Source organism: Narcine bancroftii, chromosome 6 (assembly GCF_036971445.1).
Source record: "Narcine bancroftii isolate sNarBan1 chromosome 6, sNarBan1.hap1, whole genome shotgun sequence".
Classification (NCBI taxonomy): Eukaryota; Metazoa; Chordata; class Chondrichthyes; order Torpediniformes; family Narcinidae; genus Narcine; species Narcine bancroftii.
In genome coordinates this window covers 45,509,864-45,532,442 of record NC_091474.1, presented here as the reverse complement: position 1 = coordinate 45,532,442, position 22,579 = coordinate 45,509,864, and the positions used below count along the sequence as shown (strand labels likewise).

At 41.9% G+C, this 22,579-nt stretch overlaps 1 protein-coding gene across 3 annotated transcripts in view; it reads left to right on the top strand.

The window, feature by feature from the left end:
• The window catches only part of LOC138736042 (cadherin-22-like), a 1,166,757-nt gene that overhangs the window by 639,665 nt on the left and 504,513 nt on the right, over window positions 1-22,579 (top strand). For all 3 annotated transcript variants that reach the window (XM_069884871.1, XM_069884873.1, XM_069884872.1), the window contains exon 7: window positions 9,326-9,579. In XM_069884871.1, coding sequence (XP_069740972.1) covers window positions 9,326-9,579 — 254 coding nt within the window. The remainder of the gene's footprint in view (window positions 1-9,325; window positions 9,580-22,579) is intronic.

Below are 22,579 nucleotides of genomic sequence, written 5' to 3'. Positions count from 1 at the left end.
CACCAGGACCAGTTGAGGTTTACCCAAGGCTACTGTGGAAAGCAAGGGAGGAGATGGTGGGGTCACTGGCAAAGACAGGAGAAGTACCAAAAGATTGAAGAGTTGCAAATGTTGTTCAATACAAACATGCTGAAGAAACTCAGCACATCTTTTAGCATCCTTCATGTAACAAAGATCTGGAACCAACATTTCTTGGTACATTGATGAAGGGCTCTTGCTGGGAAATGTTTCTTGCATACCTTTGCAACATAAAGAAGGCTGCATGACCTGCTGAGTTTCTCCAGCATGTTTGTGTATTGAACTACAATCACAGAGTTGGGCTGAGAAGTGGCAGATGGAGTTTAATCCAGAAAATTGAGGTGGTTCATTTGAATGCCTTGTTAATGGGAGGACTCTGAGTAGTGTGGATGAACTGAGAGACCTTGGGGTCCGTGTCCATCAGACACTCAAAGCTGCTGGACAGGTTGAGAGTGTTGTGAAGAAGGTGTTTGGTGCATTGACCATCGTTAACCATGGGATTTAGTTGAAGAGCCATAATGTAATGTTACAGTAATATAAGACCTTGGTTAGACCCCACTTGGAATATCGTGTACAGTTCTGAACAGCTCATTAAAGGAAATAGAGAAGTTTCCGAGGAGATTTAGAATCACTATTAGGATGTATTTTCTTGAAATTTATTCATAGATAGGAGACCATGCTTCTGAGGATAGGTTGAGCAAACATGGTCTTTTCTCCTTGGCATATGGAACATAGAAAATGGAAGGTTATGCAGTAAGGAAATTCGAGGCAGTTGGTAGAGTAGGTTATTAGTTCAGCACAACACTATAGGCTGAAGGACCTGCAGATTTCAATATTCCAATTTCCATAAAATTAAAATGAACCACAAAGGAGTATTTGAGTTATTGACAGGAGGTCATGAATTAAAAATGATCACCTAAATATTGGAAACAGCCCAGAGGTTATTCCAAAGAATTGCTTTTACATCTTCAACAAGGATGGTTTAGGCTGTTTGTTATGGGACGTCGATGCCCTGACAAAATCAACCCCAAACATTCACCAAGCATTAACTCCGTTTCCTGAGTCCATGTTGTGCCACTTCAGATTCAAGTAAAAGTTTATATTTTTCTTTTTAAATATTTTAATTGATTTTTTTCACATATAAGCATGTACATACAAAACAACTATGGAATGGATAATATTAATGATAAATGACGAATTAGATAACTCTCAAAACTATAAAGCAGTTTTGAGAGTTAAATCAAGTAGAGAAAATTCTATTTTCCACGTACAACATGATGCTAAACCTTATCCCCAACCCAACATGTATGACTAAACATCCCCAACCCAACCCAATCCCCAACCCAACATGTATGACTATCCCCAACCCAACATGTATGACTAAACATCCCCAACCCAACCCTATCCCCAACCCAACATGTATGACTAACCTAACCATCCCCAATCCAACCCTATCCCCAACCCGACATTTATGACTAAACATCCCCAACCCAACACTTTTCCCAACCCAACCCTATCCCCAACCCAACATGTATGACTATCCCCACCCTAACATGTATAACTATCCCCAATCCAACATGTATGACTAAACATCCCTAACCCAACATGTATGACTAAACATCCCCAACCCAACCCTATCCCCAACCCAACATGTATGACTATCCCCAACTCAACCCTATCCCCAACCCAACATGTATGACTATCCCCAACCCAACATATATGACTAAAGAAAATGTTTACTTTGATCATGAAATAGAATGGCAGATATTAAAATTTGAAAATAATGTTATGTCTAGCAGTTTATGAAAGTAATTAAAAAATGGTCCCGACAGCGACTTGTATTTGAATTGTTAATTGAGCCAGCTCTTCAGCGCTTGACGTCCTGCTTTGCGGAAACTGCCAAAATGTTTGGCCTGGAAGTCAGCCTGAAGAAAACTGAGGTCCTCCATCAGCCAGCTCCCCACCATGACTACCAGCCCCCCCACATCTCCATCGGGCACACAAAACTCAAAACGGTCAACCAGTTTACCTATCTCGGCTGCACCATTTCATCAGATGCAAGGATCGACAATGAGATAGACAACAGACTCGCCAAGGCAAATAGCGCCTTTGGAAGACTACACAAAAGAGTCTGGAAAAACAACCAACTGAAAAACCTCACAAAGATAAGCGTATACAGAGCCGTTGTCATACCCACACTCCTGTTCGGCTCCGAATCATGGGTCCTCTACCGGCACCACCTACGGCTCCTAGAACGCTTCCACCAGCGTTGTCTCCGCTCCATCCTCAACATCCATTGGAGCGCTCACACCCCTAACGTCGAGGTACTCGAGATGGCAGAGGTCGACAGCATCGAGTCCACGCTGCTGAAGATCCAGCTGCGCTGGATGGGTCACGTCTCCAGAATGGAGGACCATCGCCTTCCCAAGATCGTATTATATGGCGAGCTCTCCACTGGCCACCGTGACAGAGGTGCACCAAAGAAAAGGTACAAGGACTGCCTAAAGAAATCTCTTGGTGCCTGCTACATTGACCACCGCCAGTGGGCTGATAACGCCTCAAACCGTGCATCTTGGCGCCTCACAGTTTGGCGGGCAGCAGCCTCCTTTGAAGAAGACCGCAGAGCCCACCTCACTGACAAAAGGCAAAGGAGGAAAAACCCAACACCCAACCCCAACCAACCAATTTTCCCTTGCAACCGCTGCAATCGTGTCTGCCTGTCCCGCATCGGACTGGTCAGCCACAAACGAGCCTGCAGCTGACGTGGACTTTTTACCCCCTCCATAAATCTTCGTCCGCGAAGCCAAGCCAAAGAAAGAATTGAATAATGTATCTTTTCTAAATTAAAAAAGACATGATGTACCTCAGCGATTGAGCATGAGTGGGCAAGGCAGCATCCTTCCATCTAAACAACACTGTATGTTTAGCCAGGAGAGATGCAAAAGACAAAGTACAATATTTAATTGGAGTTCATCAGTTTCCAGTAATTCCAGTAATACCAAAAAGAGCAACCAGAGGATTAGGCTCTAAATTTATATTTAGAATTAAAGATAGCTTTAAATACCTCCCTCCAGTAGTTTTCAAGGCTAGGACGTGTCCAAAACATATGAATTAAATAAGCCTCTTCTCTTTTACATTTATCACAGAAGGATTTACATCTAAATAGATACAAGATCATTTAACTTTAGTTATGAGCCCTATGTACGAATTTAAATTGTAAAAGGCAATGACGAGCACATAAGGATGTAGTATTAAGCAGCTTAAAATTAGATCCCAAACTTGGTCAGTTAATGTAAGGCTTAAATCCTGTTCCAAGGCATTTTTGATTTTTGACTAGAGGGGCATGTCTCAAACCTACCAGCTTATCATAAATATTGGATATCAAATCTGTGTGCGAATGTTGTAACCTAACATCACATCAACAATGTTTGCATCAGATACCTGAGAAAAATCCAATATATGAGATTTAAGAGAAATACTCATTTTTTTTCAGATATTTGCAAATGAGACATTAACAAAATAAAGGAACAAAATAAGCCATTTGTCCCATCGAGTCTGCTCTGCAAATTCACCATGAGCTAAACTGTTCTCTCATCTAGTTCCAAATTCCAGCCTTTTCCCCATATCCTTTGATACCTTGACTAATTAGATACCTAGCAATCTCCTCCTCAAACTCCCCCAATGATCAGGCCTCCACAGTTGTATCACCCAACAAATTCCACCAATCAGCAACCCTCTGGCTAAAGAAATATCTCTTCATCTCTGTTTTAAATGGGTTCCTTCAAAGATTGTGCCCTCTTGTCCTGGATTCACCCACCAAGGGAAACATTATTCACATCTATTCTATCCAATCCTTTCAACATTCAAGATGTTTCTTATGAAATCCCTTTTCATTCTTCTACACTCCAATGAATACAGTCCAAGAGCCAATAAACATTCCTCAAGTGTTAATCCTTGCATTCCAGAAATTATCCTGGTAAATCTTCTCTGAACTCTCTCCAACATTATTACATCCCTTCTAAGATAAGGGGCCCAAAACTGCACACCGGACTCCAAATGAGGCCTCACCAGTGCCTCTTTCATCTACACCTTCTTATTCTTAGATACTATTCCTCTTGAAATGAATGCCAAAATAGCATTCACTTACTTTACTGCCGATCCAACCTGCTGGCTAATCTTTAGGTTATCCTGCATAAGGACCCCCAAGTCACTTTGCACCCGAATTTTGAATTTTCTCCCCATGCAAATAATAATCTGCCCATTTATTTTTTTCTTCTGAAATGTACAACTATGGATTTCTCAACATTGCATTTCATCTACCATTTCTTTGTCCACTCTCCTAAGCTGTCCAAATCTCTCTGCCACCTTATAGTTTCTTCAACACCACCACATATCTTGGTATCTTCTGTAAACTTCATCACAAAACCATTCAAACCATAATCTAAAACCTCAATGTACATTGTGAAAAGAAGTGGCCCCAGCACTGACCCCTTCAGGATATCACTAATAACTGGCAACCAACCAGAACAGGATCCATTTATTCCCACCCTTTGCTTCTACAGCCAATACCTTTCCTGAGATTCCACAGGCTCCCATCTTATTAGGCAGCCTCTTATGCAACACCTTATTGAAAGCCTTTTGAAAATCCAAATACACAACATCCGCAGCCTCTCCCTTGTCCATCCTACTTGAGATTTCCTCAAAAATTTCTAATAGGTTGGTCAGGCAGGATCTTCCCTTCATGAAATTATGCTGGCTTGGACCTATCATGTCATGCACCTCGAGGTATTTCATAACCTCGACCTTGAAGATTGATTTCAATAACTTTACAACTACTTGCCCATAATTTCTTTTTTTTTCCTGCCTCCCTCCTTTCTTAAACAACGGAACTATATTTGTGACCTTCCAATCCTCCAGAACCATGCCAGAGCCAATTGATTACTGGAAAATTAATTCAAATTCCTCCACATTCTCCAAAGCCATCTCCTTCAGAACCCATTGGTGCACCTCATCCAGTCCGGTAGATGTCTATCTTCAGTCCATTCAGCTTACTAAACACCATCTTTTGTAATCCTAACTGTACTTAATTCTATTCCCTGAGACCTCTGACTATCAGGTATATTGCTATTGTCTTCCTCAGTGAAGACTGATGCAAAATGCTAATTTAGTTCCTCTTCAATCTCTTTCTTACCCATTATAATTCTTCCAGCATCATTTTCAATTGATCCTATATCTACAAGTGTCTCTCTTTTATACTTTATATATTAAAAAAAAAGATTTGGTATCCTTTTGTATGTTATTTGTCAACTTACTTTCATTATTAGATTGGAAGGAGGAATGAAAATATCATCCTCTCCACTTTATCGTGAGATGGAAATTATCGCAATTACAAATTTATGCTTCTTGTGAAAGTACAATATTAGCTTTAAGCTGTTTTAAATGTGAAAATACTTTCTTCAGCTTCAGTAGATGGTTCATACCTTTTACATTCCAACTAATAGTTATTAGAATTATCCATAATTTTCCATTATAAATGTAGATTGATTAGAACAACTAATTGATTTGAAGTTAAAAATATGTAACTGGTGATATGTTGTAATAATTAATTCTACAGTCAAAGATTAAACACATTCTTAAAGTCATAATCAACCTTGCCGAACCCAGACATCTGCTAAAGTTTGTGCAGCAAGTGTTCACGAGAAAATCATTACAGACCCAATTATTTCATCCAGTTGGAGTTTGCTAACAATAACTCCATTGCTACAAAAGTACATATAAATTGTTTTTCCAAATGAAGGTTTTTTCTATTTTGACTACATCAAAACAAAAATTACTTTACAAATTTCTCATGTACTTTTCACAGTGCATTAAATCATTCAGTAAATTGACTAAAAGAAAAAAATACCAAAGTAATATTAAACCAAAATCTTTGAAAGAGTAATGAATATATGTTCAATAATTAAATAAAAGGGGAAAGATGAAAAAATTACTTGCATAAATACAACCCTAGTAAGTACAATATCCCAGGAAAAATAAACAAATAAAAAAGAAAAATTGCCCAGACAAAAAGAACATGGATGATGTGCAATAAATATAGGAAAACCTTAAATTTAATAACAGCCAATCATTTTCAATCTTCAAAAAGAAGTTCCTAGAGGGCATAATATAGTAATAAATTCTTCTGGATAGCTCCAAGTCTCTTCAGCAAAATACAGCACCTTCCTCTGACCAATAGAAAGTTTAATACAAAGACATGCAGGATGCAACAGGGAAGGCTTTATGTTGCTCTGACATTACTTTCTATTTGCTATGCTGATTCATAATTTCAGGACAGTAATCTTCTACAGTTCTTGTATGTTGTCTGTGACACTCAAGTATCCCTCTTTGACGGGCTTTACGAATCAAAGACTACTTGATAAGGATGTAGCTGAAGAATAACTGAGCAAGGTCTCTGCCAAGGAGCTTGGGTAATAAAGAGCAACATGCTCTATCAATCACTGGGGGAGATGAAAGAAACTCCTTACCAAAGATCTCGTAAAAGCAGCTCCAAAAGCAATTTAGTAGATTGCCCATTCTCTGTGGATTCAGGCAAGCCCAGGATTCGTAAGTTCTGTCATCTACTCCTGCCTTCCAGATCAACGACTTTCTTTGTTAGTTTCAAATTACTGTCATTTAATCCGAAGCATGTATTTTCCACTTAATCAATCTGTTGAATTAAGTTGCTCAGTTTCTCCCCAACTGTTGTCGAACATTCGCCATGGTCTTTAGTTTTTTTTTGTACTTGGTTATGTTTAGTGTTGATCTGACCTAAGACTTCTTTAAGATCATCAGTAATCATCTGTTTGCATTGAGTGGTCAGATTTGTTAAAACTTCTTTCTTTGCAAATTTGCTTCTTGTAGCCATTTCAATACCAGTATATGTAGAAGAAAGAAGGGCGAGTAATATCGAGCACTTTAGTTGTAAAATGTGGCTGAGTAGATGGATGAAATGAAAAGTAAATAGGAACGTTAGACTGCTGCTGTTACCCCATGAGCAGCCAACTGTGAGTCCTAGTATAAGTTATCATCATCTGACTGTAGATATACAATCAGACTTAACGGTGTTTCTCTGGACCACAGTGCACGCATAATACACAGCACGTAATAATCACACATTCATAAAAATATCATTAAAAATAAATATTTTGGGATTACTTACACAGTTAATGCACCATTTAGTGCAATGCTTTTATGGTGCCAGCAATCAGGACTTGGGTTTGAATCCCACGCTATCTGTAAGGAGTTTGTATGTTCTCCCCATGTTGGTGTAGGTTTCATCTGGGGGCTCTGGTTTCCTCCCATCATTCAAAACCTACCAAAGGCTATAGATTAACTGGATGGCGCAGGACTATGGGCATGTCTAAATTTTTTTTTTTAATTACTTGGTTATTGTTCATCAATCTCACAGCCTGCAGAAGAAGACACTACCAAGCCTGGCAGTCCTGATTTGGAAGCTTCTGAGCCTCCTCTGTGAGGATCTCTCCAGAATCCACTCTCAAATTTCCTGATCCTTGATACAGTTGCAATTTTTGGTGGATGCTCACTCAGAATGATGCATCACACCAATTCTGGTAGCTCAGAAGATCAGCTCTACTTCTCTCTCACTAACAGATGCCCTCTGAACAGATTAGAGTTTCAAGCTTTGTCCTGTTTTATTTCCGATTTGAAGCATTGGTAGTTTTCTGCTTTCAGATATAGGGAGACCAATCCACTTAAATAATGAAGGTAATAATTCCCAGCAAATCTAATCTACGACATTGACTTACTGAAGACTCATTAAATTGTTATGGCAAAGAAGGAGGCCATTATATCACATCTGATACAGTGGGCTGTGTCTTTGTTGGTTACGTGAAATAAATGGAATTTAGCTGAAAGGCCAAATTTGCCTGTTCACCATGCTTTGGGACAGTACGGTTAGAGTATCATTTAGCACAATGATATTATTTTACCAGCGACGCTGGTTTGAATCTGTTAGGAGTTTGTACATTTTCTCTGTGTCCACATGAGTTTCCTTCGGGTGCTCCGGTTTCCTCCCACATTCCAACGACTGACAGGGTTAGTTGGTTCATTGGTCACATAAGTGTATTTGGGCAGTGTGGGCTCAGGGGCCAGATGGGCCTGTTGCTGTCCTTTATCTTGAAATTTAAAAATAAAGTTAATGTTGGTCTCCATGTCTGCCTGGTTTGGCTGGAAACCCACAGCAATATTTATAGGACAAAGGATTAAGAGAAGGAAGGAGGTCACATTTTTTCCTCTTCAAATTATTTCACTGAATTATGTTAACGTGCTTTTGGGGTTTATGAATAAATTTAAATGTTCTTTATTGATTTCAAAAGACTTAAATGACTCAAATTATCTGAGATTTTACTGTATATTGAAAATCATTTCAGTTTTCAAGCCCTTTGAAGGTTTATTCCAGCCTTGGGAGCTGTCCGTGACATCCCAGGGGAGCCCCCAATGCTGGCATTCCTGTTACCATGCACTGCTGGTCTCCACGATGCATGTGACCAATACTTCCCAAGCAGGCTGGGTACATGTGTGAGTCTGCTCAGAGCAGGCAAAAGGACTAGAAAGACTTGGTCATTGCCTCGTGGGCCATAATGGAAGCACTCTCTCTGGGAACATTTCTCAATGATTTGTGATGCATTGAAAGAATCAAAGGTCTTTTTGAAATGTGATTAATATTGAACATAGGACAATACAGGACAAGCCCTTCAGCTCATGATGTTGTGCTGAACTAACAATCTAACCCTTTTGACCTCATACCCATAACCCTCTATTATTCTTACATCCATGTCCCTATCTAAATGTCCCCATTATAACAGTGAACGCTACCACCCCAGGCAATGCATTCAAGGCACCAGCCACTCTGTGTATATTTAAAAAAACACTAACCTCTGACAACTCCCCAAAACTTTCCTCCACTCACCTTAAACATGTGTCCTCTGCTTTTACTATTGTCGACCTAGGAAAAAGGTGCTGGCTGCCCACCTTTTCGAAGACCATCATAATCTTATATATCTCTAATAAGTCACCTCTCATTTTCCTTTGCCCCAAAGAGAAGAGACCTAGCTCTGTCAACCTTGCTTCATATGACGTGTTCCCCAATCCAGGCAACATCCTGGTAAATCTGCTCTGATCCTCTCCAATGCATCTACATCCTTCCTGTAATAAAGCTGGAAGGTATCTGGCAAGCTATTTTGGAAATGACAAAAAGACAAAAAACATAATTTGTGGAAAATTTAACCTATTTCTTTCATTGTTTCAGCCACTGGACTTTGAAACCAAGAAGACACATAGTCTGCTTCTGGAAGCAGTGAATAAATACATTGACCCCCAGTTTGAGAACCTCAGATCCTTCAAGGACTGGACCAGTGTCAGGGTGACGGTTAAAGACATCGATGAGCCACCTGTCTTCAGTTCACAATCAAATGTGATAGATGTTCAAGAAGACACTCGGGTTGGAAGTGTCATTGGTTCTATCACTGCCCGGGATCCTGACATAACCAACAGTCCCATCAGGTACCAGCCTTTTAATTCTGCTTGGAAGATGGGCCAAATAATCATTACCAATAATCGTACTCAGGTCTATCTCCAGCGCATAGATACATGATTATTTTCACTTCTGGTCCATATATTTTGTGGGGATTTAACTTATGGCTTTCAAGTGTTCACTGTACTAAAAGCATTTACATGTGACTAAGTGACAACTGTCTTCCAAACAAGACTGTAATATCAACCAAGTGATCTGTTTGGGATATGTTGACTGAGGTATCACAGAACATCAAACACAGAACACAAAACATCAAGAAGATCCAACATAGAATAGAGAAGATAAAACTTGGATCACAGAAGATCAAATATATCACACAGAAGATCAAATGCAAAACACATTGCATCAGAACACAAAACATGAAACACAGAAAAGAGGATTAAACACATGATTAAACACGACTCAGGACATCAAGCACAGAACATAAAGTATCAAACACAGAATATACAACAACAAAAACAGAATTTCAAACACAGAACATCAGGGAAGATTATACATTGAACAGATCAAACACAAGATAGAACACAAGATACAGAACATCAAACCCAAAAGATCAACTACAGAACACATCAAACACAGAAAGCCGAACACAAAAGATGAAACCTATAACATCAAACACAAAACACAGGATATCAATCAAAAGGCCGGACAATGAACAGAAAACACAGAGCCTAGAACAGTAAACACACAAAAAGCCCTTCAGCCCACAATGTCTGTGCCAACGATGATGTCCAATCAAACTGAATCTACTGCAAGTGCTCCACATCTGCAGGTACATGTGTCTGCCCAACAGCCTCTCAATAATCACCTTCACATTTAATTCCACTGCTCTCCCTAAACTTGCAACAGAGGTTCCATATTCCCACCACCACCACCCCCCCCACCCCCGACACTTTGTCTAACAAATTCTTTATAATTCCCCTTTAAACTTTCTCACTTTTACCTATGTCTCCAGTATTTGGCATTTCCTTTGCTGGGAAAGAAGATTTTGACTTTGTACTCTGCTCCTACCTCTTGTATTTTTTGATATTGCTCGGAGATCTCCCCTCTGACACTCCAGAGAAAAGAATCCATATGTGTCCAACCTCCCCAGGCAACACACACACTGAATCTAAAAGTGGTTTCTTTTCTTTGTAATCCTGGAGAACCTCTCCAGCAAAGACTCCACGTCCTTCTTGTAATGTGGCAAATAATACCTTTAGGCCAAATTGCCAGGTGTAATTCCCCAGCCCTTCTCCAAAACAATGCCATCAGATCTTCTACCTGTGAGAGCCAACAACTCGATTCCAAGTGAATGCCTCATCAGAAGTGCCCAGGTCTGACCAAGTGTATTCCAGGATATGGAGGGAAGCTGGGAAGAACTTGTGTGAGCCCTGGCAGGGATATTTACATCATCTTTGGACATGACTAGAGGGTGGCTGATATTGTGTGGTTACTGATGAAGAGCTGCAATGGCAAGCCAGGAAACAGCTTAATGCCATTTATTGAACAGCATTCTGAGAGATGCGATCTTCATGCATTTAGAAAGGCAAAGACGATTAGGGATAATGGATGTGACATCATGTCGCACAAGTTTGATGGGATCTTTTGAAGAGGTGACCAGGAAGATTGATGAGGGCAGGATGATGGGCCTTGCCCACATGAATTTATCAAGGCCTTTGGCAAGATCCCACATGGTAGGCTGTTCCAAAAGTTGGATTGAATGGAATCCAGAGTGATCTGGTCAATTGGATACAGAGTTGATGTGACTGTGGAAGTTAATGGTGATGGAAGGATATTACTCAGACTGATGGCCTGTGTCTTTAGTCTGCTTCAGTGATCGGTGTTGGGTCCACTGTTGTTTGTCACCTATATTAACGACAGATGACAATGTAGTTAGCATGGATAGTAAGTTTGCAGATGGCACCAAAATTGGTGATACAGTGAAGAACATTATCTGAGATTACAACAGGATCTTGAAGAACTGGGATAGTGGGTCAAAGAATGGCAAATGGAATTTAACCTGGCAAGTATGTGGAGTTACACAATAAATGATAAGTCCTGGGTACAGGTGAATAGTACACCTGCAAGTGGTGGCACAGGTGGACAGGATATGGCATTTGGCACACTGGCCTTCATTGCTCAATAAATTGAGTCAAGAGCTGGGATGTCATATCACAATTATATGGGACATGGTGAGATCATATTTGAAGATTTGCATGCAGATCTGGTCACCCAGTGAAATGAAATATGTAATTATCCTGTAAATCTACAGACAAGATTTTTGAGAAGCTGGGAATCTTGAGCTATCAGAAGAAGCTGGAGAGTAGAAACCTGAGGGGGGACTTACAGGGGCACCAAAATCAAGAGGAGGATCGAATCAGATGAACAGTCAACCTTTCCCGAAGGTAAATAGCACAGAAAATGAAGATGGAAAAGAAACCTGAAGGGATGGTTGATAAGCTGTCAGTGGAAATAGTAGAGGAAAGGACAACTGCAACATTTAAGAACTATTTAGTCACACACAAGGACAGGTTTAGAGGAACATGGACCAAATGCAGGCAAATGGGACCAGTTGAGGTGGGAAATGTAGTCATTGAGGACATGTAGAGTTTGTTATCAAGCTGTCAACTCTATGGCCCTATGATAGTGAAAGAGATAGGCTACATGATAGACATGATGCTATGGTAATGGACGGCAGTCAGTGCAACGCCAGCGAGTGGGACAGGTTTGAATCAATCACCTGTAAGTGTGCTGCAAACCCTCAGCTCTGCACTTTGGTTTCAAGTGAGAATTTTTATCGGCAAGTCTCAACAATGGGTTTTAAGCCCATAACCTTTAAACTCAAACTTAATTGTCATTGGATCATTGAATGGTAATCTCTCCACATCCAGCATGAAAGAGAAGACCAGGGTTCTGAATCACACTTGGAATTGAGGACCAAACCCAGATTGGTACCTTATCTGCTTCACGACTCCAGGGACCTGGGGTCAATGCTATCCTCGGTGTGGAGGTTCCCATTCTCCCTATGACCTAACATCCCTCACCGAAGTGCCGTTATTCAAACTGCAGCACCCCTGCGCCAGGCACTGGACCATTTTACGTTCAAGTTATTTTGGGGTTAACCAAGATATTTTACCTGAGAAGGCACCAAAGCCACATACAATGTTCTTCTCATCCAATTGTTCATGATCCTGCAGTCATGAGCGAAGTTAAAAATATTTAATGATTTTGTTTTAATCTCCTTTAGAAGCTACACAATAGGAATAAGAGGGAGCATTTCTAAAATTCACCACATGAAGGAAATGGCAACAATTCTCTGTCTTCAAGTCACACTTGGGGTGTTGTGTGTAATTCTGGTCGCCCCATTGCAGAAAGGATGTGGATGCTTTGGACAGGGTGTAGACCAGGTTTGCCAGGATGATGCCTAGTTTAGAAGATATGAGCAATGGGGGGAGGCTAGACACAGAGCATCAGGGGCTAAGGAGGGATGTGGTAGAAATTTATAAAGTTTATATGAGAGGCATTGGTAGACAGTCAGGGTAGACATATCATTTACCAGAGGACATGCATTTAAGGTGAGAGGGGGAAAATTTTGAACAAAAGGCACAGGAAAAGGTTTTTTTTTACACCGAGAATAGTGGGTGTCAGGAATGTATTAACAGGAGTAGTGGTAGAAGCAGATATGATAGTAGTGTTTGAGAGGCTTTGAGATAGACACATGGATATGGAGGGAATGGAACAATATGGATCATGTGAAAGCAGAATTTGGCATCATGCACAGTACAGACATCACGGGATGATCTGGTGCAATGTTCTAGAATCTAAATGGTACTCTTGTAATTGTTTCTACAGCCATTTATCATCTAATTGCTGCCAGTGGCCGATTTATTTCAACATTAATAACTGAGGTAATCTAACAGTCATAATTAATTAGCAATTAATTACCATTCAATCAGAGTTTAAGAAATAATTTTTTTGCACTGTCGAAAGTTGAATTATAAAAAAAGTCTCTCGGCTGAAGTCATTCCACTGTCACGTTAATTTAACAGAGCCTGGACTGAGGCACAATTAGCAATGTAATCAGCGGACATTCCCATCAAGCCCTTACACCTGGCAGAAGACCCGAGAGACTGCAGATGCCAAAATCTGGAGTACAAAACAAACTGCTGAAGGAACTCCGCAGACTAGTCAGCACCAAGTGAAGCCAAGTCCCAGTCTGAAACATCAACTATTCCCTTGCATCCATGATGCAGCCTGACCTTCTGAGTTCCTCCCAGAACATTATAGGCTACTGCCATTGGGAAGTGACCAGCTGAGACTGTGAGCCCATTGGTCGCGGTTACACAACCTTCAGAACAGGGTTTGATCAGCAAATGGTAAATACCAGGTGGCTTCCAGTTGTGCTGTGTTTTTCCATGTCACCTCACCTCCTCCTGTCTCTCAATGCTTCTAGCTAACTACTATTCCTTGTACATATCCCCCATTCCCCAAGCATGGTCCATCTCCCCTCCTTTCCTGCATGCGGCCCATCTCCTCTCCTTTCCTGCATGCTGTCCATCTCCCTATTCCCTGTACATGGTCCATCTCCCCTCCTTTCCTGCATGCGGCCCATCTCCCCTCCTTTCCTGCATGCGGTCCATTCTCTATTCCCTGTACATGGTCCATCTCCCCTCCTTTCCTGCATGCAGCCCATCTCCCCTCCTTTCCTGCATGCGGTCCATCTCCCCTCCTTTCCTGCATGCGGTCCATCTCCCCTCCTTTCCTGCATGCGGTCCATTCCCTATTCCCTGTACATGGTCCATCTCCCCTCCTTTCCTGCATGCGGCCCATCTCCCCTCCTTTCCTGCATGCGGTCCATCGCCCCTCCTTTCCTGCATACGGCCCATCTCCCCTCTTTTCCTGGTTCAGTTCCCTCTTTTTCCTCATTATAGTCCATATTCTTCAATTCCCTGGTCATGTTCTATATCTCTCTATAAGGCTATGACAGAGGAGCAAAATTTGGCTATTTGGCCAATCCATCATGTCTGATTGACTATTTTTCTGCCTTCCCTGCCTTAAATATCCCCAATGTTTTGACTTCTGCAGCCATCCATAGCAATGAATTCCACAGATTCACCTCCCAAAGGGTAAAGAAATTCCTCCTCATCTCTATCCAAAAGGGATATTTTGTATTAGGAGTCTGTGACCCAGACTCCCCCACCATGGGAAATATCCTCTCCACATCCATTCTATTCAGGATCCAGCAACAACTTGGTCTGCCTACTTCAAGATTCCAAAATTCCTTCATTATCGTGTAATTGAACAGAGCACATAACATTGCACTAAATTGCCTTCTGCCTCTGCCAGAAGGAAGACAGAGTTGCCATTAGTGTTAGCCAGAAAGGGAAGCAAATGTTTCCTTCAGAGTCATTAAGTGTCCAGCGCTGCCGTAGCCTTTACAGCTACACTGGGCCCTATTTGATCCATTGCCAAACCGAGCTTCAGCTCCAAACCTCCATCATGATCAGAAGGCCTTCAGCACCCAAGACCTTTTGGGAGCCCTTCCTGCCCTCTCTCGAATCATGTCTCCGATACCTGGTTCCCAGTTTCCAGCAGCCCACAGCCTTTTGAATCACGCAGCCTGGGTGGGTCCCTCAGCTGCTGTACCCCACACTTGGTCCACTGCCGTGGTCACTTATCTAGTAGGGACATCTCCTCTGCTTCTCCCCCTCAACAGGGGTGAGGTATCTCCCAGTTTCTGGTGCACTGTGCAGGTCCACTGTACCCCTGAAGTCTGCAACCACCTGTGGCCACTGCCGAGCTCAGGCACCGCCAACTTGGGCCCAGACCCATGGTTGCTAATTTTTAGTTTAAGAACACTGTTGGCTCTTTTAACAGGCCATTTAATGTCTGTAATACAGAGCCACAGGCATTAGGATCGGGCAGTTGAACCTCTCTGAGCAGTGCTATATCCCCGCTGTCCACCATGAATTCCCCCATGACTGATGTAACATTCCCCTTTTTTGCACGCTTTCTTGATCTCCCACTATAATTTGCATGCTACATTCTGGCTACTGTTCGGAGGCCAGCATACAACTCCCATTAGGTTCTTTTAACCCTTACAGTTTCTTAATTCTGCCCACAGGAATTCAATATTATCTAATCCAATATCTTCTCTTTCCAAAGATTTTATTCCATTTTTTACCAACAGAACGATACTCCTGCCCCACCTTCCCTACCTCCCCACCCATCCTTCTGATATACTGTGTATCCTTGGATGCTTAGTTCTGTTGTGGAACATATTAGTGTAAGAAGTGACCTCACTACCGTGTACAGGCTGGCCTGCTTCCGACCATGTTACTCCTCTCCATATGATTCCCAATAAATGTTGATAGCCCTAGTCTCGTCCCTCCATGCCAGTCTTGGATCTGGGCCAGCAGCATGTAAATATGTGCCTGAAGTTTCAGGTATTAAAGCCTTTAATCACTTGCTTCGAGTCTGCTTGTGATTATTGGTTGTGCTACAAGTTCCCATCTCTGATCTTTGTTCAGCCACGACTCCCCATGACTCCCCATGAATCCACCTGCCAATTTCCAGTTGCGCCACAAGATCATCAACCTTATTTCTTATACTGCAGGCATTTAAATACAAAATCGTCCATTCTCTACACGTGACCCAAATCCCACATTCCCTGTAACCTGGGTGGTTTATCCTGGAGCACATTAGGCTACAGGGAGACCTGATAGAAGTTTATGAAATTATACAGATTGAGTGCACAGTCAGAATAATTTTCCTGTGGGACTGTAAAGGCATTGCGCTAACTGCTACACCAACTGTGCCACCCATCTTGCATTTTAAAGGTTCCTGGTAATTCAGATGCTCCACAAGCCACTCTCTGTGGCTTTGCATCAATATCTCATGGAATAGCTCACTGTAATTTCTGGAATGGGGACATGGGGTCATTGATCAGGAGGGCATGTTACCATGTGGTATATCTAAATTTACATTTTAACAATGTCAAATAGTTGAGAAAATTGCTTTAGGTAAGAGATGGAAGATTGAAGGGAGTTTTGCAGGCATGTTTTTTACCACACGGATGATTATAGGTACCTGGAACTGATAACCGAATGGGTGGTGGTGGATGTAGGTAAAAGTCAAGCTTTAATATTTAAGATAAATTAAGAAGGCAGCACAGTTGGTGTGGCTGTTAGTGCAATGCCTTTACAGCGCCAGCAATTGAGACTGGACTGGGGTCCGAATCCCGCGCTGTCTGTAAGGAATTTGTACGTTTTCCCCGTGTCTGTAAGTTTTGTCTCCGGGGTTCCAGTTTTCTCCCACTGTTCAAAAACGAACAGTGGGTGTAGGTTAATGGTGTGTAAATTGGTCGGCTTTGTGGGCCAAAATGGTCTGTTACCGTGCTGTATGTCTAAATTTAAATTTACATACAGGCGATGATGGGATATGAGCAGCGTGCAGTTTGTTTGTGTAAAAGTACAGAATATGGTGTTGAAGAAAGAAAGTTGGTTTTAAAGTGCAAAGACAGCATTACTTTGCAAATGCTCCCAAGAGTCTGATGACAGCAGGAAAGAAACTGTTCTTGAATATGGTGGTGTGCCTTTTCAAACTCATGAATCTTCATGTACTGGACTGGAAAGACGAGAAGAGAGTGTGACTGGGGTGGATTGTCCTTCAGTGTACAGGCTGCTTGCCTGTGGCAGCAGGTAGAGAACATGAATGAGCCTTTCCTTCATCTGATGTTTCCCCATTAAGAAGCAAATTCCAGCATATTTAATTTGTGACGTATCCAAAATGCTGGGATGAATCCTGACATGGACAGTGGTCTCACGCAATGATTTAATAGGAGCATTCATTCATTGATAAATTCAAACAACTTGGGGTGGGTGGGGGGGGGGGGGTGGTGGGAGAAAGTCTCTTGCAAGATTCTTTACAGAATGTATCCAGTCGTGGAGCCATGCACCGGGGAACGAGTCCTTCAAGTGCAACTTCGCAAAGCTTTTCTGTCCAAATATCTTGAAACGTCAAAATTATTCCCACTTCGGAAGGTTGCTCTGGCAGTTCATTCTATAAGCAGACCACTCTCTGAGTGAACAAGCTGCAGATGTGGATGAGTGGCTTAGTAGGTCCTTCTTGCATCTCTCATCTAAAAGTTACATCCTCTAGTTGTGGTGTTGTCCACCCCACTAAAAAAATAAATGAGAGCATTTACCTCGTCCATTGCCCTTATGATTTTATAAACTTCTATAAGGTCACCCTAAGCCTTCTGAATAAAACTTCAGACTGTCTAGCTTCTCCCTGTAACTTGAGCCCTCCAGTCCTGGTAAATAGCTTCTACACTCTTTCTGACTTAATGTCATCCTTCCTACAGCTGGGTGACCAGAACTGGACACAATACTCCAAGTGTGATCTCACCGACGCTCAAGTTTTCAACAACAGTTGTTTCTGACTGGATTTTGGCGAGGAAAATTCATGTATACTTGATGCCATTCTACTGTTTAAAGCATTCCAATGGAGCTGAATTGAATTTAGCTCTGTTTTCTGGCATCAGTTATGGTGCAAGTTGTGAAAACGGATCTGTCATCTCGGATTGTGCATTCTTTGATGTGAAATGATATTGAACTTCGATGCATGTCAATTATGGAAAGGTGTGGTTGTAGTCTTTCTGTCAAAAATGGACGCGGTTTATCTGGGATGGCCGTGTCAACCACCTTCATTTTGGTGGTTCTTGACACACTGTGATCGCCATTATGAAGGCAAATATAATTTGTGCTGGGTACAAGTCATGAAAGACCCTTGCTGTTCAGCACCCTCATTATCTGCATTCTTAATAAGTAGTGCATTTCCAGATTGCATTATGAAATGGTTGTTTACCTCCACATGGACACTGAATTGATTTTTTTTCCAACTTTGAAAGTGGCCTCATACACATACTGCAAAAGAAAATCTTTCTGTGCCATCGGAGTGGTGTTTGAAAGCTGTGATTAAAAGTTTTTTTTTTGCCCAGTAGTTACAGGATAAAAATCATATTCTAGCTACCAGCACATGCATTTTCGAGTGAGGCAACACTTCACTTGTGAATCTGTAGGGGTCACTTACTGCATCTGGTGCTCCCGATGTGGCCTCCTCTATACCAGTGAGACTGGACGCAGACTGGGAGATTGTTGCATTGAGCACTTAGCTCCGTCCGCTGCAATAGCAAGGACCTCCCATTAGCCAACCACATTAATTCCACATACCATTGCCACACTGAAACAGCCATCTATGGCCTCATGCGCTGCCAAACTCAGGCCACCTGCAAATTGGAGCAACTACATCATATACAGGTATTCCTTCTTGGCAGTCTCAATGCTGACCTCCAATTTCTGTTAACTCCCCCCCCCCCCCAAGTCTCTGTTTCCCTTCCTCCAACTTGACACCCTCTTTCCTATCCTCTTCAAACAGAGCAACCCCAACCTCTAACTTCTCAGTGTGATAGAGTATATAGAGGTGTTTGGGAAATAAATTGGGAAAGGTTTGTTAGAGCAGGTCACACACAAACACTTTAAAACACAGAAATTTTGCTAAGGTTGCTTTTCCTTTAACCAACCTTTTGAAGAAAGGGGAGAAATTTGTGTGGACTAAAGTTTGTCAGACAGCTTTGGAAAATTTAAAGGAGATGCTATGCCATTGCCCTGTGTTTAAAATCTCCTGATTTTGACAAACCATTTTCTTTAGCAGTGGATGCCAGTGAAGGAGCAGCAGGTGCAGTTTTATTGCAAAATCATAATGAAATTGACTATCCAGTTGCCTACATTTTTTTTTTAAATTAATGTTCATCAAAGGAACTATTCCACTATTGAAAAAGAACTGTTTTCTATCATATTTGCTCTGCAGAATTTTTTTGATGTATATCTAGGTACCTCTCATGAAGCAATCTCACATCAGCTTCTCTCTCTTCGACTCTCCCTCCTGAATCTACCAATCACCACTTCCCTGTGTTCCTTCCCCTTCCTCCTGCTTATCCTCCCCTTTCACCATTTCCCCACCCTCCCCCCCATATTTTTATTCCGAACCTGCCTAATTTTCGACACTCCCAGTGAAGGACGCAGACCCAAAACATCAACGGCCTTTTACTTCTATGTATGATGCATGACCTACTCAGTTTCTCCAGTACTTTTGCGTACTGCATCCATGATGGCAAATTACTTTCAATAGTGTGGCCATATCAGGATAGCAACCTCACCCAAATTTTGAAAACAAATTAAATTTAAGCATACAGCAAGATAACAGGCCATTTGGGCCCATGAGTCTCTCCCAATTCTGCCCAATTTACACCCAATTAACCTACATCCCCAGTATGCTTTGAATGGTAGGAGGAAACCAGAGCCCCTGGGAAAACCCATGCACACATGGAGAGAATGTACAAACTCCTTACGGACAGTGCAGGATTTGAACCCTAGCCCTCGATCGCTGGGACTGTAAAGGAATTGTGCTAACCGCTACACCAACTGTGCCACCCATCTTACATTTGAAAGGTTCCTGGTAATTCAGATGCTCCACAAGCCAGTCTCCGCTCTCTGTGGCTTTGCATCAATGTCTCATGGAATAGCTCACTGTAATTTCTGGAAACATTTCCTCACTTGAAGGAAATATTTTGGTGACCCAGCTGCAGGAAGTATGTATTAACCTGAAAAAGATGCAGAAGAGATTCACAAGAATGTTCCTGAGTCTGGAATTATAAAGAGAGGCTGTATAGCTGGACATAGATTTGAAGTGAGAGGGGGAAAGATTGAAGAATCCAGAGGGCCACTTTCTTCATGCAGAGGGTGGTGGGTGTGTGGAATGGGCAGAGACAGGGACAATTGAAACATTCAAAGGACATTTAGACAGGTACATGGATAGGAAAGGTTCAGAGGTTTATGGGCTGAATGGGACAAGCTTGGTCAGGATGGGTAAGTTTGGCCGAAGGGCCTGTTTCTGTGCTGTGGCTGTCTCTACGATTTCAACTCTCTGCGAAGGGATTACCTTGCTCGCACCTTTCTGATTTCCTGTTCTGGGTTTGGATTTACATGTCATCACTAAATACCTTGGAACAATAGCTTCCAGATAGTCTGGTGCTCATGTCCAAAGTTTCCATGTTTTCAATATTTTGATATTATTTGCCACATTATTGATATTGTTCCCATTCCCTCCAACAACTCCTGTACTGATTTTTGTCCATTTCCTGTCAAACTGCCCACATTCAAGATTCTTCTGTACAACACCCACTTCTCTTCAGAGTTTAGCAGTTATCAAAATTTCCCTGCATTTCACCTCAACTCTGCCAGTGGCATCACTAGGGTTGGGGTCACCCGGTGTGGTGTCAACCCCCCACCCCACCCTGGGTCTATGAGGGGCGCTGGCGAGTGCCATACCGACCATGGACCTCCTCCGGTACCAGACAAGCGTGCATGCTTGATTAATTTTGGTGTCGCCCCCCCCCCACCCCGATGGTGTCACCCTAATGATGCCAGCGACTCTACCCACAGCCTGACTGTGCAGCTGTTTTTTTTCCCTATCCTGACAGGATTTCTGTTCTTTGATCATGTTGCATTGGTTGTTTTATTCTTGACTCTCCTCACTGCCGTTTGTCCTAGATGGGAGAGTGTATATAGAGATCTCGGCCTTTTTTTTACAATATTCAAAAATTCATAGGGTTAAAAAGTTATCCATCTAAAACAGTTATAAAGTGCACAAGGCAACAGAAAAATGAACTGCCACCACACAGGCAGATTGAACTAATGTAACCACCTACAATCTATATACAATCTATATAATTCGCGTCGAAAGAACCAAAGACTTGTCGATCCAAACCAAGGCTTTTATTAACTAAAAGACTGGGGCATATCACAAGTAGGTTGACCAGTCCAGAATGACCTGGTCTGGCTCGGAGCAATCCTTTATGACCTGCCAGTCGGTGTGGCTACACTCTCAGTCAATCACAGTCATCCTACACTACTATCGGTACATATACACATTGGTGATAGAATCTGTACGATCACAATCTGTAATTTCTTATGAAGAAAAGTTACTCAGAGCCAATCAACTATTTACAATCTCAACTTGTTCTTCACACGTCTTCCATACACCAGGCCCCTTGAAGAATTTTGGATCGGATTTCAAATCTCTTCATCTCCTTGTAGATAAATTTCACCCTTCCACTTCAAACCATTCAGAGACTCAACATCAACGCTGTTGGCCTTCGTCTCTTTCCTGTGCCACACAGGGTCATCAAATGAACCAGGTGGATCAGGATTGCATGATATCCTGTCAACCTCCTACTCTTGCCATCTTTATATGAAAGCGGCAAGTATTAATGTTGAATGAAAATTGAAACTGACGGCAACAGGCACGCTTCCACTATTGATAGCTGCTTCCCTTCCCTGGGTCGCTCTGCTTATTGGAGGCTGGTGATTCAATCATTCAGGCATTAGCAGTACTCATCATTGCCTCCATGTTGAGTGCTGTGATCACAACCCATTGTTTAAATCCAATAGTCGTCTTGACACAGCTGTTTGGTAATACTTGGTAAATTCTATTCATCAGACTGGTTGCTCCACCATTGGTCACACTGCCGATAGCTGATATATTTGTCATCTCACTAGGAACGCAGTGAGCAAAAGAACCACGCAGAGTCGAAAGTGAGTTGAACCAACTGACTTTAATAGAACTCTTGTGTGCGCTTAAATCCCTCGGAACCTTTTGGAAGTTCTCATTGAATATGCTTCCACTGCCGAGAAGAAAAAATTCATTTCCTTACCCTCCAGCCAGCTCTTCCAACCCACCCCAGTGGCTGTCACAAGTATTTTCTACTATTAATTTTTTTCTGCTCTATATTCTGAGCCAAAACTTTTTGGATAACTGAACTGCAAGGTAATTAGTCTCTGTGGCCTTTTCAGATTTATAGTCCAAGTGCATAGATGATTTCACATGAGATTCTTTTTCCTGCGGGCAAGGCAGAGTTACCACTTA